The following is a 22,468-nucleotide window of genomic DNA, read 5'->3' as shown; positions in this document are numbered from 1 at the left end:
TCTAGTATCCACGGAAGATAAGGTCCTCTCTCTTAGGGCCAGTGCCGATCCAGACAACCTTGACACCAACAAACTTCTCAATGAACTCAACGTACGCGCGAGCCTGCTTGGGCAGGTCATAGTACGTCTTGGCGCCCGTCGTGGGCGTGTTCCAGCCCTCGAGCTCCTCGTACACCACCTCAGCGTCATCAAGGGCCCTGATGTTGGCAGGGAAGGAGGGGAACTCCTCGCCGGTGTGCTTGTTCTTGTAGCCGACGGCGACCTTGATGGTGGGGAAGGTATCGAGGATGTCGAGCTTGGTAAGGTTGAGAGCGGTGTAGTGGTTCAGGTCGTGCGAGTACTTGATGACGACCAGGTCGAGCCAGCCGCAGCGGCGAGAGCGGCCGGTGGAAACACCGATTTCGTGGCCAATCTTCTGGAGCTTCTCGCCCGTCTCGTTGAGCAGTTCCGTGGGGAAACCGCCACCACCGACACGGGTGGTGTAGGACTTGACGACACCGACGACGTTGTTAATCTTTCTGGGGTTGAGGCCGAGCTAGTGACATGTCAGGGCACTGGTCTGTTCATTCAAGGATTACTTCAACTTACACCAGTGAAGACACCGCCGAGGCCAGTGTTGGATGATGTAACGTAGGGGTAAGTACCGAAGTCTATCAAGATTAGCAAGGCATCCATAATCAATATGCTATAGTATTCACGTACTCAAGTCAAGCATGACAGCTTGAGCACCCTCAACGAGGATCTTGTTCCCGTTCCTCTGAGCGTCGGCGATGATGGGGACAGCATCGACAACAAAGGTCTATGGAGGCATGTTAGTCACCAATACGGCATTTCAACGTCGCGAGGAAACTTACGCGGAGGTCCTCTCTGTACTGCTTGAAGCGCTTGATCTCGTCCTCAACGTCGTAGACAAGAAGGTCGCCGAAGCGCTTCTTGAAACCCTGAGCGAGCTGGCGAAGCTTGTGCTCAAAGAGCTCCTCGTCGAACATCTCGCTGATGGTGATACCGTTGCGGGCAGCCATGGTGCTGTAGGTCGGGCCAATACCGCGCTTGGTGGTGCCGATGCTGTTGCCGCCAAGCTCCTGCTCCTCCAACCCATCGACCTGGATGTGGCAGTCGGTGATGATGTGGCAGCGATCGGACACCAAGAGGCGCTCGCGGATGTTCTTCAGGCCCTTGGCCTCGAGATCAGCCATCTCCTTGAAAAAGGTCGGGACGTGGACGACGGCGCCGGATCCGATGAGGCTGATGCACTTTTGGTGCAGGAGACCAGAGGGAAGAAGGTCTGTAGATGGTGATGATCAGCATAAGGGGGTCAAAGGAGCGTTGCGAGGACATAAACACGTACGGAAGTCATAGCTGACGCCATCGACGATGACGGTGTGACCGGCTGTTGGAGGTCGAGTTAGATACTACACGTCGCGATGGCTTCGGGAGTTGGAGTGACTCCTACCATTGTGTCCGCCCTAGGGCCATCAGCATGCCATTGATTATCCAAAAGGTACCAAAAACCCAACCTGAGCTCTGGCGCAAATCTGCGCGTCTTGTCCGAGGCTATATCGCGGATGTCAGAAGAGGGGCCCGGGGGCGTTAATGGGCATAGCTTACACGTCGACCAGCTTTCCCTTACCCTCGTCACTATTTGAGCGCGATATGTTAGTTCGTAGTTCTGCGGCAGGTCTTCAATGGCGCAGCAGAGGTGAATGTTTGTCGATGTGTCGCGATCCATCGAGAGCATACGCATACACGGCCGATACGTGTACACCCTTGAGGTCCCTGTCTGTCATGTATCACTCTGCTGGCCGGAGATTGAGAAATGTAACCAGTGTGCAATAGCACAAGATAGACAAAGGAGAGAAGCGGGATATTGTGAGGTGAGAAGACGCATGTATGTGTAGAGCAAAAAGGTAGAGCAAATTTGGGCGGCGAGAATGTTGACAGCTTACCCCCACTGGGCGCCGAGAACGATATCAATCGTAGCCATGGCGTCCGGTATGGATTGAAATGTGCGAGAGAATGAGAGAATGTGTGTATAGCAACAAGCAACTTGTTTAGCGAATTGTCCAAAGTATGGGTTGCTGCGATCGCAACGTCGGTCTGCGATAACTTCACAAAAACAATCAGAAGGGGAAGACGCGGGGTTTAAAAATCGGCCATGGAGGGGCAGGTTTTGCTTTGGCGGGGTTCCAGGTCTGCCGGCCAACGTGACGACGGGCCCACTTCTCTGCTGCTTCCCTCGCTGCGATGACTCTTTCCCGCAGGTCAGCAGCAGGGCAAGGTTCTTTCCATTTGGTCAATTGCTGTTGCCCGCCGAAGGTGTGTGCTCTAAAACGATTGCGTTATCGGCCACTCGTCGGGACTCGGTGAGTACGTACCGCGGCAATGGTGCACCAATCGCCGGCTCAACGGGACGGAATCGTCCGGAGTGGAAGAATCAGGCAACGCCGGACGATACTCCGTCATGTGGCTGATGATAGGTCAGCCACAAAGTTATAGCCACAGATTACATGACATTTCAGCCACATCGTGTGTCTCTAGCCACACTTTAGGAATCTCTCTAAAGGAAGAATTCTTCTCAATCAATTCGCTCCCTTGCGCGCCTATTACTCGCTAAACCCAGCTTGCTCAAGGCCAATTCTCATCATATAAGGACTCTTCAACCAAAAACTCTTCTTCTGCTTCCTAAGGTACTCAGAGCACCTTAGCTTGATCATCAATCAGAGACTTTGACAGGCGACCAGCCAGCACAAGCGCCTATTAATTACCTCTCGTAAAGGTACAAGTTAATGACCAAAAGTTCAACTCTCGCTGATGATATGCCCAAGTTCGTCCGTAATACCTTGTGCTTCCATTCATCCACCGTCCACGTGCTGTCGTCCGAATTGGAGCAAATCGGTCGAGCCTACATTTTTATTACTGGACCTCGTCACGTCAAGCTCATGAACCTGGCGCACATCGCGACCCCTGTTGATTCTCCGCTTTGCTGGCATGTTGTCATCGCCGAAGACCGAACTAGCCTGTTTTTTCTCCAGTTACGAGAACTTCAAGTTGCCCAAGAATCACATCCGTTTGGATACTATCGCAAGCTATAGACCATCATGTAGCGAGAGAAAAAAAAATGCAATGATTTCACTTGATCAACCTGACTCACTGCGAATCGAGGTACAACCTATAGTGGCTTTGCATTAAGTTGTAGGGAGCGGAGACACACACGATTGACCACGCTGAAAGCCCTTCACATGTCTTCCCGAGCTCATCCTCGGGCTGAGCAAAAGTTCCTTGCCTACCATGGACCAACATCGTCAATATGACCAACGAGATGGAAAAGCGCTCACTGATCGGAACACGTACCGAGCAAGGGCAGGGGAATCCATGAGGGACTGGGACTAACCTGGTGTAACTGGAGCACACCAGGGCCAAAGCTGAAAACTTGCCTAGGCCTACCGAGACCGCCGACGCCATCCAATCTTATCTGATGGATCAGATAACTTTCTTCGTCCCCTACTCCACGCCTCCTCTGCAACCTTTATCAATCTCTTCACTCCCCTCCAGCCAATGACACTTCTCACCAACGGCCAAGCTAGCGTCCCCCTCTCCACCTCGCCGTCAAAAAGGCCCTGGACGCGACCCGAACGAAGCGAGAGAGCTCTAACCGAGCATCCTGATCTGGCATGGCTGCCATGCATAGAGGTACAACCCCTTGTCAAGTTGGCCGGACCATCTAACCGACCCTGGCTTCGGATGCACCATCGGATCACTCAACACGAACGCCTTATTCTAATAACGCTGGTAATGGAGTGAGGGAGGGTCGAACTACCTCGCGTGCGGACGCCACATGCAGAAGCCTGACTCTAACATTGCCCAGAAACATGGCCTGCCCTCCAAGGTAGCCATAGACTTGGAAGGCCCTATGTGTTTGTACATATATAACATCGTATGTACCTCCGGCAAGAGCTAGACGTGATGAGATTTCCTTTCTCTTTTCCGCGCCCATCACTCGTCTCCTAATTCCTTGGTTAGCATCACCAAAAAGTCTGTCTCTTGTGTCGTCTGAAAAGCCGTAAACCTCATCACAGTCCTCAAGATGAAGTGCTCATACGTCCTCCTGGCTACCGCCGGCCTTGCCGTGGCCCAACAAAAGTTCACAGACGTCGTCCCCAAGTGCTCCATCGAGTGCCTCACAAAGGCCGTAAAGGACGGCACCAAGTGCAGCAGCATTGACGACTCTGCCTGCATCTGCGAGGCGGACAACTATCGCAGCATCTACGCCGTCGGCGTCAACTGCGTCCTTCAAGCCTGCGGCTCTGACGTTGCTATTGGTACGTCAACTTCACTTTAGTCCTTTTCTGTTTTGCACATCTACCAGGCTCCACGTCTTCAATCTTGCAGGCAACAGCCTCAACACCATGACTGACACTTGCTCTCAACAACAGGTCAGCTCCTTCCCGCCGCCGGCAAGTTCTGCCGCGAGGTCACCGGCGGCGCCTCCGCTCCTCCCGTCGACTCTGCCTCCGCCTCCGCCTCCGCCGTCATTTCTTCTGCTATCGCATCTCTGTCATCTGCCGCCGCTTCTGCATCGACTGCTGCTTCTAACGCGACTGCCTCTGTCTCGATCACCGCCACACCGACTGCCGGCGCTAGCAGCACGGCTGCCGCGGCTACCACTGCTTCTCAGGCTGGTGCTGCTCCTGCTCTGGCTTCTATGGGTGCCCTTGGCATGCTTGCTCTCGGTGGTCTTGCTGCTTTCTAGAGCAATGTTCTCTGGGAAAGGAGTGACTGAGGAGCAATGTAGAGGAGGTCGGAAACAGTAACATTTACCGAGCCAGGCTGAGCGATGCCATGTGAAATCACTAGGCACCTAAAATGTTCATTCACCATCTGACAATAATTTGAACTTATTGAGATGATCTGTAGATACCTGCTTATTAAAAACAAATAAAGTACCATACTATGTTCTCGAATAGTGCACAGCTTCGATAACGTGCGATCTCTCGGGGCTCAAAGACTCGAGACGATGTTTCCTTGGACGAGAATTGAAAGTCAAGCGAACCTCCAATCTTATCATTTACTATCCAGCCTTCATCTTCCAGGATCGCGTAATCCACACCGTGCAGTATGTCTTGCTCATAAAACTTGAGCTCCACTCCCAAATCCTCTAGTTGTCGTCTGATCACCAGCTCCTCAGGACTCATTTCTACCGCGTTGGTTTCGGTGATGATGTGTAAGGCACGAAACTGGGGAAGCTCTCCTCTTTTGATACGTTCTAGCAGTCCTTGTACATTGTAGACTAAGAAAACGGCTCGGAAGCCACCCCGAAGAGATAAGCATCGCGAGGAAGATGGAAGCGATCATACCAGGTCATTACCATTGTATAGCTCACGCAAGAGTCATTCAGGTTTTGGCACGCCACCCAATCCATGTGGCCGTGGCTAATATGCTGTATTCCTTCCATGCCGCCACAGCGTATGAACATGCGTTCGATTGCAAGATCACGCAAGCTGCGACTATCGTCGAAAGGCCATCCGGGGGGCCCGTAGCGTCCGTAGCAGCCGGTTGTATGCGGGTAAACTTGACGAGGGACATATGAAGGGCTGTCGAACATCAGCATCGTGGGAATGTCCATGTTGCGCCGAATTCCCATAAAAATCAATCTCTCGATTTCTGGGTACTCAGGAGAATGTAGTTGGTGTTGATGGTATACTGATACTATTTCTAGGGCTGGTTTTTGCAGCATCAACCACTGGTGCCACATAGCTGTCCCTCGGAGGAAATGCATGCCCCACAACCTTGTGCTGAATTCTACCACCGGCTTCAGTGCATAGGTGCCAAGAGAGGCTTGGTTCGTAAAATTTTCAAGACTTCTCGGACGGCGGAACTTTGGGATTTCCATTGCCTAAGGTTGGACTTCTCTGAAAGAGAATGACTTGATGTGTTTGGCGAGATCGGGACGTTCAAAGAGCGTGTACACGAGCAAAAGCGCTTTCTGACGCAGGACGCAGAAAGGATAGAGGTACGGAGTTGCAATATCTCGCCAGTGAGTGTCAACAAGACAGGGATTGAAAAGCTCGGCGCTATTGATGTGGCTTGGTTGGTCTGGGTTGGTGAGACAACCTGTGCAATGCTCGTAGGCATTTGGAGCTACCAAGTGATGGACCTCGTCTGGTAGGCTCGTGATGGTTACTAGAGGATGTTTCCTGTCTACTGCAAGAGAGACAGTATCTGATGCATTGGTGGCTGCCGGATTGCCAAAGGTTTGTGCGGGATCCATGCCTAGTATGAGAGATGATTTCTGATGTAAATTTGGTATTGGGGGGGGGGGGGGTTATCGACTTTTGATCGCTGTAGGCGGGGGAGAGTTTTGAGACAGACGGAGGTTTGGAAGAATTTGGCACTCTTCAAGTTTTAGGCAGTAGAGCTCTCGACTATATGTGTTTCCACAGCCTACGATGGTTGCCAAAGTTTGAAGAAACTCTCGCAATTAAGATCCAAAAGGTTGCGGCCTCACTCAAAATTGACTTTGGAACCTTAGTGTGCCGTGTAAGGTTGGTGGAGTCCAACAGCGTTTGTGGACATGGCGCGCATGACACAAAGTTTTATTGATCTCAAGGTAGTTTCAATGGAACTTTTCTTTCCACTCTTCCGACTGCTAAAAAGGTCTGTATTACTGAAATTGCCAATCGTGTGGTTTCTAAGTTCTGGATGGTATTCGACTCGCAGTGGCGACGTACCTGCTTTCCTGCCTGTCTGCTTATATACTGGCACAATGGATACATGAACGAAGGCTGTTAGCTTTGACCAAGCGACAATTTTGTGATGCCTGACTCTAATTACCTTACGTCAAGCTAAGAGAAGATAGAGCTCAGATAATCAACGACCTTTTTCTATAGATGGCAGCATTTATCATGAGTATTTTCCGTTACATGTAAAGAGTGTTTAACTGCGACCGAAGCTTGTAGAAGGGAGAATCTCATGGCATAAAGTAGAAAATCCGAAATTAATCCTTCCTCACTGGACTCTTATGGCACCCTTGGGCTGCATGGTGGTCAGGAGATGCAATACCCCTCTTCCTTGGCACAGTGACCACAAACAATTTCGGCCTCCCGTGCATGATCAATGTCGCGCATCAGCTCTCGGCATCTCAGATGGCTCAACTTTACCTTCAGTCTTGAGTGAAAAAACTTTTGCTTTCCATTTCCTCTTGAAAACCTTCGACCTCGTTCATTACGCCAAGTTTGAATGATTATGGGGAGAGTGATCGAATGTGGAAAACAGGTGGAATCATCTTGATCATAATCGAGTGAATCTGGGGACCAGGAAATGATTACCCCGATCTTCCCAACCCCATTTAACCGGTGCCAATAGGATATCATATACATCTGGGCATACAATTACTCTAGACTCCCAGTAACGCAGATCTCGTAACCCCACGGGGAGGAAATCGGACCACATCTTACACCCTTGTCAGCCGTTCCCCCGGGTCATGTAATCCGAGGATCAGTCCTAATACCTGGATGCACCTTCAATAAATTCCAATTCATATCAAACTTGCTGGGAGACTTGGATACCTGTGTATTGATCACGAACGGATTTGATACGAGATCTCACTAGCCCCTGGACAACCACTTCACATGCAATGAAGATGGCCACCGCTGTAGCCAAAGCGCCATATTTTGGGCTCAAGGGGAAATGGCTTACTTACTGGATCACATTTGCATGCAGTGTAGACATGCTCATGTTCGGCTATGACCAAGCAGGTAAGCGATTTTACTGACGTCTGAGCCGTATGCTAACACAAGCAAAGTCTTCAGCGGCGTCATTGTGACTGACGATTTTCTCGAGCTCCATGACCTTGTCGGCCCGGAGAAGACCCGTATGCTATCTACAATAACAGCAATATACGACATCGGCTGTTTCGTCGGAGCGATTTTGGCATTCACTATTGGGGAATCACTGGGTCGAACGAAGTCCATCCTCATCGGTACCGCGATCATGAGCATTGGCGCCATCTTGATGGCATCGTCTCATAGCTTGGCCCAGATGTTTGTTGGGCGCATTGTACTAGGGTGAGTATCAGCTAATGCCCTCGCTCGTTCCATGACGAGGCAGAATCATGCTCATGTCTACACAACAGAATCGGCAACGGAGTTAACACGGCTACCGCCCCGATTTGGCAAACAGAGACAGCTCCCGCTCACTGGCGTGGGAAGCTAGTCATGTTTGAGATGATGATGAACATTGTCGGGTTCTCCCTCTGCAACTGGATCAACTTTGGGTTGTCATACGCAGGCGGTGCTGTCGCGTGGAGGTTCCCTCTCGCCTTCCAATTCGTCTTCATCATCGCGCTATTCGCCACTGTTCCATGGCTGCCCGAGTCGCCCCGGTGGCTTATGTCACATGGGCGGGAGGAAGAGGCCACACAGATTCTTGCCTGTCTCGAGGCGAAACCAGAAGACGATGCGTTCGTTATTTCGCAGAAGGAAGAGATACGATTCAGTATCGACTACGAAAGAGAACATCATATCCGGTGGAGAGATCTGCTGCGGCCTGATCCTGGTGCGACCAAACCACTGCGCAGAATCATTTTAGGGGCTGGCACGCAATTTATGCAGCAATTTGAAGGTAAGATGGATCTTGGTTCTGGAAGGGATGGCGCCAAGTGCCTCTGACATATCGTTGCATGCAGGTATCAACATCATGAGTTATTACATGCCGGCCGTTTTGATCTCTGCCGTAGGCCTATCAAACGAGCTGGCGCGTCTTCTAACCGCTGTCAATTCACTGACTTATCTGATCTTCTCATGTGTCTCCGTCACCCTAGTTGAGAGATGGGGACGGCGTGGACTGATGCTTTTATCTACTGCCGGTCAAGGCTTAGCATTTCTCGTTATCACGATTCTTCTCAGGTATGGTGGCCCGGGAGGAAACCGTAGAGCATCAGAGGGATCCATTGTCTTCTTCTTTCTCTACTTCATGGCCTTCGGCCTGGGAATGTTGGGTGTTCCCTGGCTTTACCCTACAGAGATCAACTCGATCGCCATGCGAACAAAAGGTGCTGCAGTGGCTACAGCCACCAATTGGTACAGCAAGTCTTTGATCGTTCTGTTTTGAAACAGCTGACATTATTCAGGATGACGAACTATGTGATTGTCCAAATCACACCAATCGGAATCCAAGATTTGGGATGGAAGTTTTGGATCGTGTTTACAGTCTTAAACGCTGCGTTTCTGCCTGTCATCTACCTCTTTTATCCTGAGACAGGTAAAGGCCAATTACAAATCCAAGCTTGGAGGTATCTCGATCAAAATTCGTCTAACACGCATGCTAGCAAACCGAACACTCGAAGACCTCGACGAGTACTATCGCAACAACCCTCCTCTCTTCGTTATTGGCGATAAGGACGCGATTGCCAGTAAAAGGCCCAAGAAATACGTCGACAGACAAGAAGCACATGTTCAGCGGGTTGCTCACGGGAATGAGGTCACTGAGACCAGCGAAAATGCGGTTTCATCTGGAGAAAAGCACCAAGCGATTTGAGACTAGCGGCTTGTTTCGGGCAGGGTAAACAGATTAAAGGTTCAAGATGTATTCATTAGTGTCTCTTCATGTCAGGGTATACCCTCCATCAACGATGATATCAGCACCAGTCATGTAGCAGCATGCATCGCTTGCCAGAAAAACATAAACCTATATCTCGTGGTTAGCAAACGTAGAACGACCGTGTCACTACTGCAATCTGTCTTACACCCTTGAGTTCAGATGTCTCAGCCATTCGCTTGCCGGGAATCATCTCCATCCACTTATCGAAGCGTTCTTTTGGTTGAACATACAACACTTAATCCAGGTCAGCACTGGTTCCAGAATTAGGTGAGGGCAAGCCATGCACTCACTCTCCGTTTCAATAAAGCCCGGAGACACGCTGTTGACCCTTGCGAAGTCTACCCATTCTACCGCGAGGCTCTTTGCCAGGTGTACGGCGGCTGCCTTTGAAGAGTTGTAGGCAGCCTGTCGCTGGGGAATATTGACCAGTGTCGCACTGACTGACGCAGTAATGATGAGGTTGCCACGCCCCTGTTGCTTGAAGACCTTCCCGGCAGCCTGCGCCGTCCACATGACACCATCAAGGTTGACACTATTGTTGTCTTTCCATGTCTCCTCAGTGTACTCAAGGCTGGGAATATCAGCGCAGACGCCAGAGTTTGCAACCATGACATCAAGGTGCCCAAAGTCTTGAACAATCTGATCAACCGTGGCGGCAATTGAGGCTCGAGACCGAACGTCGCTCTGGTAAGCGCGAATGTTCACACCTGTGTCCTTGGCAATTTGGCTGGCGATCTCGACGGCATCCTTGCTGGTCGCGTAGATGAGAGCTACATCAGCCCCGGCTTCGGCGAGGCCCCGAACGATCTCGAGGCCAATGCCTCTGGCGCCTCCCGTAACGGTTGCGACCTTGCCTTTCAGCGAGAACTGCGAAAGGACAGGTGCACCGGGATTGGGTGGCTTGTACAGCGGCATGGCGGATGATGTGTGATTGGGACGCGTTCAAACAATGAGTTCAAGTACCGCACTTGAGAAGCAATAGTCAATTGATACTCAGGCAGGGAGCAGCGAATGCGAGTTCATCGGACATTAGCCTAGGAGGGGTAATTGAGGGGTCGAAGAACTGCGCCAAGATGGCTGAAGTAATCATGCATGGGGATTCCTCGCGGCTGGATAACTATTACTCAGGTGGAATTCAAGCAAGTCGCTCGGTCATTTCTCTTTGAATGATTTGACTTGTAGTTGTTCTTTTTCCTCTATTCACTCCTTGCTTGAAAGACAACCTATTGTGTTTGACATTCCTCTACTGGGAAATCTCTACTTAAAGCGGTAGTCCACCTACTTGACTTCATACCCTGTGTCGAGAAAGAAACGAGGTCACAGGTTGGGTGATCTGATGGAATGAGCTATCATAATCAAAGAGACTACCGCAGAGTCGGCTTCGCCGGTGCTCGGCTTGTCAGCCATTTCTGGGGAGCATGGATAACCCTCCGGTCTAGTCCGCGGCCCGCGGCGCATCAAGGAAGGGCTCAGGAGTGCACACTGCCGTTACCCGTCGTAAACGCGACGCCGAGTTCCCACAAGCGCCGGGATGGTAACGACCGACCGTTGTATTGGATATCTATTGCGGGTTCGCAACTGTTCGCGACTTAACGCCCCGAGGATTACTGTCGATCGTCATCAGGTGACACTACCGCTTTTCCAACCCCGACTTAAGGACGCTAGAAAGGCTTCATTTACTCTGTGGGGAAGCGGGTACCTTAGATCAGAATGGGGTAGGTCTCGTGGAGTGACCGTATGCACCCCAAAGATGATGGTTCCATTTCCAGATCCGAGCCCCGGCCTACGCCATGAATACGATGTTTCATTGCAGATCCCATGCGGCAGGTCCTCTCTTAAAAGCGACAGTCTGCCGGCTTCGCTAACTTGAAGCGTCCTAGCCACCATCGTCTCTATTGGCGCGCAAGTCTATCATCGTGCGGTTGAGTTGCCGCCATATTTTGGACTTCACGACTCTTGAAAGTATTTAAGGCGACGATTGGAATGCGTAACATCGAATCGCTTCAGGATCCGAGCGCTGCACGTCTTCAAAGCTAGGGCGTCTAAGTCTCTTGTTCCACATTCATTATGGGCATCTCAAGTTTCCTCCTCCTCGGCCTCGGGGGCGCCTCTCTGGCCGCGAGTCAGTCTTTCCAGTCGACGCCCGTCATGGGATGGAATTCGTACAATCAAGTCGCCTGCAGCCCGACCAATGCCGGCATCACAGCCGCCATCAATTCTATGGCTGACCGAGGCTTCGTCACCGCGGGCTACAAGTACTTCCAGATCGACTGCGGTTGGGCATCCAGAGACGGCCAGCGAAATGCTACAACAGGCGCGTTGAAGATCGACGCCACCGCGTTTCCTCAGGGTCTCAAGCCCTTGAGCGATCTCGCGAGGTCCAAAGGCATGAAATGGACCATGTACTCTGACGCCGGCGTGCGCATGTGTGACCCCCAGGTCCCGAGTCCTGTCGCGGGCTCACTCGGCCACGAAGCCGCCGACGCCGACTTTTTCAAGACACTCAACACAGAGTATCTTAAGTGTGAGTTATACAAGATATAATTGTCGAGTTTGCCTCTAGTGCTACGCGGCATGCGCTGACTATGATCTGCTCTCAGATGACAACTGCTATGTGGACGGTCCCAACTCATCGCAGAATGCGCCCAAAGACCCGCGAACCGATTTTGTATCGCGTTTCACCGTCATGTGGAAAGAACTTCAACGAGTCGGCATTCCGGGCATGCTGATTTGCCAATGGGGAACCCCCTATTCGGCTTCCAGCGGCCTCCAAGGGCCCGCACAATGGACAAAGGGCATCTCGACCTCGTTCCGACTGTCAGACGACATTGCCACGGGCTGGAGCAACGTTTACCGAATCTACAACCAAGCTATTCACATTGTCAAGTCCGGCATCGTCGGGCCGGGCAACATCGCTGATGCTGACCTTCTCGAAGTCGGCAACACTGGCATGACTTTTGACGAGCAAGCCACTCACTTTGCGTCCTGGGCCATGCTCAAGTCTGCGCTCATGATTTCCACCAATCTTGCCGCTCTCTCTGATCAGGCCGTTGCCGTCTTGCAAAACAAGGATCTTATCGCCATCAACCAGGACTCAGCCGTCAAGCCCATCAAGCTAGTTCAGCGCTGGACAGGAAACCGCGACCTCTGGGCCGGTGACCTCGCCAACGGAGATGTCGCCGTCCTTGTCGTCGACCTGAGCAATGCGGCCCGCACGCTGACTGTCCAGCTCGCCGATCTCGGCATCACCTCCGCCACGGTCAAGGACCTCTGGACGTCAAAGTCAGTCGCCAACGCCAACAGCTACTCTGCGCAAGTCAACGCTCACGGTTCCCTCGCACTCCGCCTCTCCAACATCCAGCGCTCAACCGCCGCCGGCCCGAAGTACAACTACGTCTCCGTCGCCACCGGCTCGCTGTCATCCGGCGCGAACCTGCAGTCCTGCTCCGGCTGCACGTCCTCTAACAAGGTCGGCAACCTCGGCGGCTCCTCCAACGGCCGCGTTGTGCTGTCCAACGTCTCGACGTCAAAGGCCGGCACGCAGACCGTCCTGTTCGACTACATCAACGGTGACGTCGGGTACCTGGGAGGCAGCAATAACGAGAGGCTGGCGTCCATCAGTGTCAACGGGGGCGCCGCGCAGACGGTCAGCTTTCCTCTCAGCGGGTACAACTGGTCCGCAGATGTTTTTAAGGGATACGCAGTTGAGTTGACAGGTTTCACCGCCGGCGGCGCCAACACCATTAGCATTTCGGGCGTGGGAAGTGCTTGGGCACCGGACTTTGACCGGGTAGGCTTAGCTGCGTAGACGTTGCATGCACAAGAATCAAAGTCGTGAAGAATTTGCATAATGTTTGCCGTTCATGATCAATGGTCCCCTTGCCACGCTTCAGTCAAAAGCATTGTGTCTAAGGTAAGTCGGAACACCCCCATTCGGCCAAACCCCCCCCCCCCCCATTCGGCTACCCTAAAAATCCCTCCCAGCCCCCCCAATAAAATCCTACCCTTAATTTATAAACTACTATAATAATTATAATTATCGTCTAAACAAATTTCTTTTTAATATATATATTCTTTATTATACTATAATATTATATACTAAAAATAAAGTTATTTAAGTGCTCGAAGTAATTAAAAGTAATATTTTAATTAAAAAGGCCTCGATTAAGTTTAGGATTACAAAAAGTATATTTCGGAATTATTAATAAGGTTAATAAGCTAGGGTAATCGTTTTTATAAATTAATAAAGGCTTTTTTTTTAATAAAAAAATAGGCTAGCTAAATAAGTTTATATTTAATATTCTTTAAAAATTATACTAATTTATAAATAAGTTAAAAAATTCGCTAAGTAAGTATTATAAGCTTAGGGAGATAATTATCTTTTTAAAAAAAGATAAATAAATACTTTTTTAAAGCGGAACTTATTTATTAAAATTTAAAAAAGTTGTTTTATAAATTTAAAATATATTAATAAAGTATTTATTAAAATATTTAGGCCCTAGTTCTTATTACTTAATATATTAAAAATTAAGGATATTAAATAAGTTAATAAATATAATATAAATAAGGTTAGTATTTTTAAGAGTAAGGGATTTAATAAGCTAGTTTTAAATATAACTAAAATTAATATAATATAAAAAAAAGAGCTTAGATTGCGTTCTTAGATTTTTATTATTAAGTATATTTTTATTAATAATAAAGCTATTAAACTATTATTAATTTATAAAAAAAAGTCGGTTTAATAGTAGTAGTATTACGGCTAGCTTATCGTAGTAAGTATATTAATAGAAGTTAAGGCTACGAGTACTAAGTAAATAGTATCGTAGTCATAAATAGCTTCCCTAAAGCTATATCTATAAATCGTAAGGTAAATAAGGCTTTAATAATTAATTATAATTTTATTAAAAAGAGTTCTTAGTAAAGATAGCTAAAAGCGATTATAAAATCTAATACTAAGTTAATTATTAAAGAAGCTATAAAAAGTTTATTTTTAAGCCTAGTTTAAGTTTATGCTATATATAAGTCTCGTTCTTAAATATATTTTTTATTTATATATTATTTTAACGGGCCCCGTATTTTAAATATATAGGCTCCGTATTTTAAAAAGATAGGGTCTATATCCTTAGTATACGGACCTTTTTATTTCTTATTATTACGTAACTTATTTTATAGTTTTTCTATTCTATAGGAGTTACCCTATATTCCGTACTCTTATATATATAATATACTATAGCTACTATAAGCCTGCGGAGTAGGCCCTAGTTTTAGTTATATATATTAGGTCGTAATATTAGGTCTCCTTTTTAAAAGTCTAGTCCCGTAGACCTATAAGTAGGTTATTTATTCTTAGGTTAGGGATTCGTTAAGTATATTTTTTTAAAATATACTAATACGATATTAGGTCGTATTAAAAAACGTTTATCGAATAATTCTATTTCTAAGCTTTATTTAGCTTATAATAACGTATTTAATCGTTTTAGTTTTAATAACGTAATATTTTATATTCGATATTTTTATACAAAGTATGCGTATTATATAGTCGAGGGGTCGAAGACTTATTAAGATTATAAAAATCTAAAGTGCTCTTATAATAGTCTTATTATTACGTTAAGTTATAAGTATTATCGTAGTTTCTTGCTTATAGTTTTGTTAATATTTTATAATAAAGAGGCTAAGTAACTAGCGTTAAGATTTAAAAAAAAAAGAGAAGGAGGTTAGTAATACTTTACTTAATCTTTATACAAAACTTATTTAGATTTAGTTTAAAATCGTAGAGGTAGCTAGTTATTTAGTTAGGATTTAGATTATTTAAAAAAAAGTAAAAGAATAGTATATTAAGACTTTTATTTAAAGTATATAAGAGTTAAAAAAAGAGGATCGTATTTTTTTTACGTTAGATATTTATAAGTAATAGGTAGTAAGCGATTTTTAGGTAGTAGGTATTTTTAATAATATTAACTAGACTTCTTTTAGAATTAATAACGAGTTCGCTTCCCTAGGACTATTAGTATTAGACGCTAACGTTCCTAGGCATTATAATAGTCCCGTAAGAGTTTTTAAAAATATTAGAGGTTCGTAATAGGTTCTTATATATTTTTTTTATATTTATAGCCCTTCTATTTAATAAAGTACTCCTTTTTATTATCCTTTATTCTATAGTTAATAATTCGCTCGACTTCGTATTTTAGTTAGTTTAGTTTAATAATAATATAATCTTTTATATATAAACCCTTTAGTATAGGCTTAAGTAGTAAGATATAAAAGACGGGATAGTATTATATCGTATTTAGTAATCTTAATTCGTAATTAATTAGTAAGACTTTTTTAATAATTTCGAAAGGTCTAAGTTTTTTATAATTTAATTTATTACTTAGTCGTTTTGTTTTAATATTATAGTAAAGGAGGTAAGTACTATCCCCCTCTCTTAAAAATAGTCCTCTAATTTTTAATTTATTTACGTTTTTTTTTATATATTATTATACGAACTCGAGGTTTAGTAAAGCTTACTTATAGATCTTTTTAAGTTTACTTATGTTTATTATAGTTTTTACGGCTTATAGTCTTTATTATACTTCTCCGTATATTATTAACTAGAATCCGTAGTTAAAATAAAACGGGGATTTTTTTATACTTTTACTAATTATATTATTATATACGAACTAGGCTATTAGTAGAAGTGCTACTTAATTATCTTAGTTATAGTTTATATAATAACAAAGGTATATTTTGAGGATTTAGTTAATCCTTTTTATCTATTTATCGGTTTATAAGTAAAATAATATTAATAGTTTATAGTTTATACTAAATTACGAAATTAGGGATTTTTAAAACTTCGAAATAAATAGCTTATTTTTATTAGAAATAATTTCTTTTAGTAAACCGTAGTTCGAAAGTATAACCTTAATAAATACGTATATTAGGTCTTCTATAGTACTAGATTCTTTATAGGGAATAAAATATACGAACTTAGTAAGTTAGTTAACTATAACTAAAATACTATTATACTATATTTTAGTAAATAGTTCTCTAGACTTTAGTAGTTTAATAATAAAGTCCTATATAATTAAATACTATACTTTTATTAGTAATTATAATAGTTATAGCTCGCTATAAGGCTTATGCGGGCTATTTTTGCTTTTTTTATAAGTTACGTAATCCTTAATTATTTTTATAATTTTAGTACGTATAGTAGATTTATCGTAGTATTAATAAATCCGTTTTTATATTTTAATAATCCCTTAATAACCGTATACTAATATATTATAAATTTCTATAATAAGCTTAGGGGTTATTTTTTTAGTTAGGCTAGTATTAATTTTTCTAGTTATTATAAAAAGCTTCGTAATTAGTATAAAGCTACCGTCCTTCTCTTACTTAAGAATAACTTATATTTCTTTAGGGACTATAACTTCGTAGTTAGGTTTTTTACTAAGAGCGTCCGCTCTATTATTTTCTAAACTTTTTTAATAGATAATTCGGAAATTATACTTAGATAGGAACTCGCTCTATTTAACTTATTGTTTATTTAGATTCTTATTTATTATAAAGTTTATAAGATTTTTATAATTTATATAAACTATAACCTTATATTTAGTTTTAAATAACTATAATCTCTATTTTTAAGATACTTTAATAATTACTATTAATTCCTTATTATAAATTTACTAATTTAATTTTACTTTATAAAATACTTTAGAATAGAAATAATATAGGTAAAGCTTTTTTTACTTATCTCGTTATCTTAGGACTACTCCTATAATAAAATTTAAGGTATTAGTCTTAATTTCGAAAGGTTTTTAAGGGTCTAGGATTATAATAACTAGTTCGGAAACGACTATATTCTTAATTTTAATAAATACTTTTTTATATTTAGGATCTTAAATAAATAAGTTATTTTTTTATATTAAGTTATTAAGAGGTCTAATTATATTAGTATAGTCCTTAAAGAATTATTAATAAAAGTTAACGAATCTTAAAAATCCTTATACGTCCTTAACGTTTTATAATATAGGCTAGTCCCTAATTACTTTTACTTTTAATACTTATATATAGATTTATCTTAGTATAATAGTATATCTAAAGAAGTTTACTTTTTATACATAGAACTCGTACTTAGAGGGTTCGGTATATAGTTTAGTATCCTAGAGCTTCTAAAATACTATATAGATATACTTCTTATATATTTTAAGGTTAGGGGAGAAAATAAGGATATTATTAATATAGATAATAATAAAAATATCGATATATTTTTAGAGTATATAGTTAATTATTATTTAAAAAGTTACTAGAGTATTAGTAAGTCCGAAGGGTATAACTAGGTACTTAAAGAGTCCTTTACGAGTTTAGAATACTATCTTTTACTCGTCTCTTTTTTTAATTTAAATCTAATTAAATACTTTTTTAAGATTTATAATAATAAACTAGTTAGCTCCGTAGAGTAGATCTCTAAGTTTAGTAATAAGTAATAAGGGATAATAATTCTTTTTTATAATTTCGTTAAGTTTTTTATAGTTAATAATAGGTCTTAATTTTTTATTCTTTTTTAGTATAAAGAATAAGGGGAATCCTATAGAAGAGTTCGATAGTTAAATATATCCCTTCTCGAGCTTCTTATTAATATATTTATTAAGATATTTTTATTCTTTTTAATTTATTAAGTATATTAGATAGAACCTAGGTTATACTCTTTCTTTAAGTTCGATTTTTATATCCTAGTTACTATATTTTAATAATCCTATTTTTTTAGGTTTTATAAATAGTTTTATATATATCTAGTACTCTTTAAGTATAGTTTAGAGTCGTTATAATCCTCAATCGTTAGTACTATATACGAACTTCTTAAATCTTTTTACTATTTTAATAAAAGCTATATATTATATTTATTTTCGTTTTTTAGGAGTTATTAAAAATCCATTTAAACCCTTTTTTTTTTTAAGTCGTTTAGTAACTAGACTTTCTTAAAGGACCTAGCTAGTAATCTAATCTATCTATAAGTTATACTTTTATAACTACGAGATTCCTAGGATAATATCGATATTTCTAATCTTTATAATATCGTATTATAGTTATTCTTACTAATTATTAATATATATCGAGAGGTATACGGTCTCCCGATTAATATATCCGTAGTTATAGTTAACTCGTTCTCTTTTTACTATTTATAGTTAATATAGGCTATCTTTCTATACCTATAGTAAGTTAAGTTTATTTACTATTCTTAATAAAATATAAGTTTCTTATATACTACTATTAATAATAGCGTTTAGTCCTTGTTTATAAATATTAAGGTTAATTCGTAAGTATGCGTCGTTATATTATTTAGTTATATATAAGAACTTTTTTTTTGTTTTTATTTTTTATCGTTCTTTTATAATTAGTTTTTTTAGTTTTTTATTATTTATTTTTTCGGGTAGTTTTTTTATTCGTATTTCTCTTATTATTCTCTTTATACTTTAGCTTTTTTAATATAGTAGATTTAGTATTAGTCGTATCTATAGTCTTCTTATTTTATATATTCGCTATTAAGGTACTTTATAAGGAAGCTAGGGTCTAGGCTAAATATTACTTTATCGCTATCGTTAAAGCTTAGTAATATCTAACTAGGTAGCTAGTCTTTTATATAGATATTTTTAATAAGTTTATTATTACGTTTTTATAAATAGAAACGGTTATTTTATTTATATATAAAGTACTAAAGGTATTTATTATTTAGATATTTTATTTAAAATAATTCTTTATAAAAGGGATCTTCGGGGTTAAATAGAGAGTAGTCTTTATCCGTATAGGGGGTTATTACGACCTTTTTACGTTTTTTAGTTCTATAAAACTAAACGGTTTAGTTATTTTTAAATAAATAAATATTTTTATATTATAGTTTATTATTATCCTTTTTAGAGCTAGTATTATTAATACTAAGTAGTACCCTATAATCGATCTCTATCTAAGTATATTATTAGGCAACGTTACGAGGTTCGTCCGAATTATAAAATAATTTTACTTTATTAAAATAAAAAGAACTAGTTCTTATTTCGATATCTTTTTCTTTTTTAAAATTAAAGTTAATTTTTCTTTTTTTTATAACTCCGAAATTAAGAGTCGGTTTTTTAATTACTTCGATCTTATTTTTATATATAAAGTCCTTAAGCTATTCTTTAACCTTATAAATAAATTTCTTATTAGCATCTACCCGTCGTATTATATAAATAAACTTAGTTAAGATATTATCTAAATCGAGTTCTTCTTTAGACTTAATAAATTATTCTTAGTTTATATAGTTTTATCGTGCTATATAGACGAGGCTATTTATAATTTTTTTTATATCGGGTCCTCTTTTTTTAAACTTAAGGAGTTACTCCCTTATACTAGCTAGGAGTCTTTACTTAATTCGTCCTTTAAGAAAGTAAAATATATCCTTTATAATAGGGTCCGTTCTTACTTTCTTTTTTATATTTTTATAAATCTAAGAGAGTATAATAATATATTTAATATTATTTTTTTTAAGAGTATAGGGTCGGTAAGTAGGTATTTCTTTTTCTTTTACTATTATTACTAGGGTCTTAATAAGCAATATAGTATCGTACCTAGATCGGCCTTTATTTTTAGGTTACTTTAGGTACTATCCTATTTATTCCTTACTATCTTAGTAAATAAGATAGCTATTATTATAATAGGCTATTTATAAGAGTTATTTATAAGGGACTTTTTTACTTATAATATTAGCTCGCTTTTCTAAGATAGGTTAGTATTAAATACGTTTAGGTTATTAATAATCCCTAACTATATATCCTAGCTTATTATAGTTATAATATTTAAAGTCCTTTTTTTAGCGAGGTTATTTTTTTTTAATAATACTAAGGTCTATTAGTCTACTATAATACTCTATTATAGTAATCGTTAGTTTATACTTACGTTTATTATTAAGTTTAGCTCGGTTACTTTAGGTATTTTATCCTTTTTATTTAAAGCGTTATTTATAAAATCGATTATCGATTTTAACTATTATATTAATATAATTATAAAGCTTATTTAGTCGTTCTTATTAAGAGAAGTTATCCTTAACTTCTTTTTTTAAGCTACGATAGAAGGCTATTATAAGCGCTTTATTACCCTAATCGAGTTTAGAAGTAATTTACTTAAATTCTAATATATACTTACTAGCTAACCCCTTTTATATAAAAATTATAAGCCTTTATTTAGTAATTCGTTTTTTATTAGGATTACTAAAAGTTTTTTTAAGTTTTTTTTCGAACTTATTATAGTTATTAAAAATCTTTTTAGTATTTATTTTTTAGATCTTACGTTTATTCTCGAAATAATCTCTTATAGAGGGTTCGAACTAAGTAAGAGCGTCCTTTTTAAAAAAGGATATTATATAGTAAACCTTATTTATTTTAGTAATAAAAGAAGATTTATAATAGTATAAATAGGCCCTAGTTTAAATAAGAAATTTTTAAAGCGTATTTAGGGACCCGTCATAGGGTTCTAGTTTAGGGTACTTAGCTCTAGGTACTAAAGGAGGTCGGGGCGCTAAGAGCTAAACGTAGAGCTACTTATTCTTATTTTTAAGTTTAAGTATTATATTATATAGCTATTATATAGTAAGTATAGCTACTTAGGTAGGCTACGTAGTGTTATTATTACTAACGGTCGATATATTCGTACTATTTAGTTAGTTTTTTATAAAATAAACTTACTAAATAGGAGTAATTAAAGTATTATAACTAGCTTATCGTAATAAGTATATTAATAAAAGTTAAGGCTATAAGTACTAAGTAAATAATATCGTAGTTATAAATAGCTTCCCTAAAGCTATATTTATAAGTCGTAGGGTAAGTAAGGCTTTAGTAATTAATCGTAGTTTTATTAAAAAGGGTTCTTAATAAAAATAGCTAAAAACGATTATAAGATCTAATATTAAGTTAATTATTAAAAAAACTATAAAAAGTCTATCCTTAAGCCCGGCTTAAGTTTATATTATATATAAGTCTCGTTCTTAAATATATCCTTTATTTATATATTATTTTAATAGGCCCTATATTCTAAATATATAGGCTCTATATTTTAAAAAGACGGGGTCCGTATTTTTAACGTACGGACCTTCTTATTTTTTATTATTACGTAACTTATCTTATAGTTCTTCCGTTCTATAGGAGTTACTTTATATTCCGTACTCTTATATATATAGTATGCCGTAGCTACTATAAGCCTGCGGGGCAGGCCCTAGTCTTGGTTATATATATTAGGTCGTAATAAGTAGTTCCCTCTTAATCTTAAAGATCTTAATAATTAGGAGTTTATAGTAATAGATAATAAGTAGATTATAAATTAAATTACCCTTATATAGTTAAAAATAGTCTTTTTATTATAAACTAAGCCCCCCCTAACTAAGGGACCTAACTTATAATTAGAACTTTAACTATTAATTCTAAATAGTTATAAAAGTTATATAATAATAAAATTTATATAGGAGTATTATATTAATAACGTTTATTTATTATTCTTATTATTATATACTTCTTATATTCTCTAATTATTAAATATAGCTATTTTTAGTCTTATTAAAACTAATTATAAAAAGGAGCTTAATAAAAAAAATATAATAAATAATTCTATTATTATTAAAAAGTAGTACTTTTTAGCTTATTATATTATAGCTCGTTTACTTAGTTTAATAAGGGATAATATATAAAGTAATTAGAAAGTAACTAGCTTATAACTATTTAATATAACTATACTTCTTAGTAATTTTATAATATTATTTAGCCTAGTTATATTATTAAACGATATTATTAATACTAAGTAAATAATTATTAATATTATTAAAGTCGTTAATTAAACCTCTATAGCGTTTATTATTAACTAGTTAACTTTT

General features: G+C 40.2%; 6 protein-coding genes across 6 annotated transcripts; 3 read left to right on the top strand and 3 right to left on the bottom strand.

Annotated features, from left to right (window-relative positions):
* Position 1: 1 nt before the first annotated feature.
* Positions 2-1,984, bottom strand: CPAR01_11340 (adenylosuccinate synthetase; the record flags this gene model as incomplete). Its single annotated transcript, XM_060495599.1, has 9 exons — positions 2-535; positions 589-650; positions 703-799; positions 855-1,285; positions 1,349-1,390; positions 1,454-1,466; positions 1,518-1,554; positions 1,609-1,638; positions 1,947-1,984. 9 exons carry the CDS (start codon positions 1,982-1,984, stop codon positions 2-4), a joined length of 1,284 nt encoding a protein of 427 aa, XP_060345947.1.
* Positions 1,985-4,084: 2,100 nt separating this feature from the next.
* Positions 4,085-4,750, top strand: CPAR01_11339 (uncharacterized protein; the record flags this gene model as incomplete). The annotated part of the gene is made up of 2 exons (XM_060495598.1): positions 4,085-4,319; positions 4,434-4,750. 2 exons carry the CDS (start codon positions 4,085-4,087, stop codon positions 4,748-4,750), a joined length of 552 nt encoding a protein of 183 aa, XP_060345946.1.
* A 175-nt stretch (positions 4,751-4,925) lies between these two features.
* Positions 4,926-5,623, bottom strand: CPAR01_11338 (uncharacterized protein; the record flags this gene model as incomplete). Its single annotated transcript, XM_060495597.1, has 2 exons — positions 4,926-5,241; positions 5,355-5,623. The coding sequence occupies 2 exons, from the start codon at positions 5,621-5,623 to the stop codon at positions 4,926-4,928; spliced, it is 585 nt and encodes a 194-aa protein (XP_060345945.1).
* A 2,016-nt stretch (positions 5,624-7,639) lies between these two features.
* CPAR01_11337 (uncharacterized protein) lies at positions 7,640-9,534 on the top strand (the record flags this gene model as incomplete). Its single annotated transcript, XM_060495596.1, has 6 exons — positions 7,640-7,754; positions 7,802-8,063; positions 8,132-8,619; positions 8,684-9,077; positions 9,128-9,258; positions 9,326-9,534. The coding sequence occupies 6 exons, from the start codon at positions 7,640-7,642 to the stop codon at positions 9,532-9,534; spliced, it is 1,599 nt and encodes a 532-aa protein (XP_060345944.1).
* A 66-nt stretch (positions 9,535-9,600) lies between these two features.
* On the bottom strand, positions 9,601-10,512 carry CPAR01_11336 (short chain dehydrogenase; the record flags this gene model as incomplete). The annotated part of the gene is made up of 3 exons (XM_060495595.1): positions 9,601-9,684; positions 9,743-9,831; positions 9,888-10,512. 3 exons carry the CDS (start codon positions 10,510-10,512, stop codon positions 9,601-9,603), a joined length of 798 nt encoding a protein of 265 aa, XP_060345943.1.
* Positions 10,513-11,664: 1,152 nt separating this feature from the next.
* Positions 11,665-13,405, top strand: CPAR01_11335 (uncharacterized protein; the record flags this gene model as incomplete). The annotated part of the gene is made up of 2 exons (XM_060495594.1): positions 11,665-12,121; positions 12,198-13,405. 2 exons carry the CDS (start codon positions 11,665-11,667, stop codon positions 13,403-13,405), a joined length of 1,665 nt encoding a protein of 554 aa, XP_060345942.1.
* Positions 13,406-22,468: the final 9,063 nt, after the last annotated feature.

Source organism: Colletotrichum paranaense (genome assembly GCF_030867605.1).
Source record: "Colletotrichum paranaense strain IMI 384185 chromosome Unknown Scaffold_9.1, whole genome shotgun sequence".
In the NCBI taxonomy this organism is placed as follows: Eukaryota; Fungi; Ascomycota; class Sordariomycetes; order Glomerellales; family Glomerellaceae; genus Colletotrichum; species Colletotrichum paranaense.
Note: the sequence above shows the minus strand (reverse complement) of the source record. Positions and strands in the feature narration are given on the sequence as shown.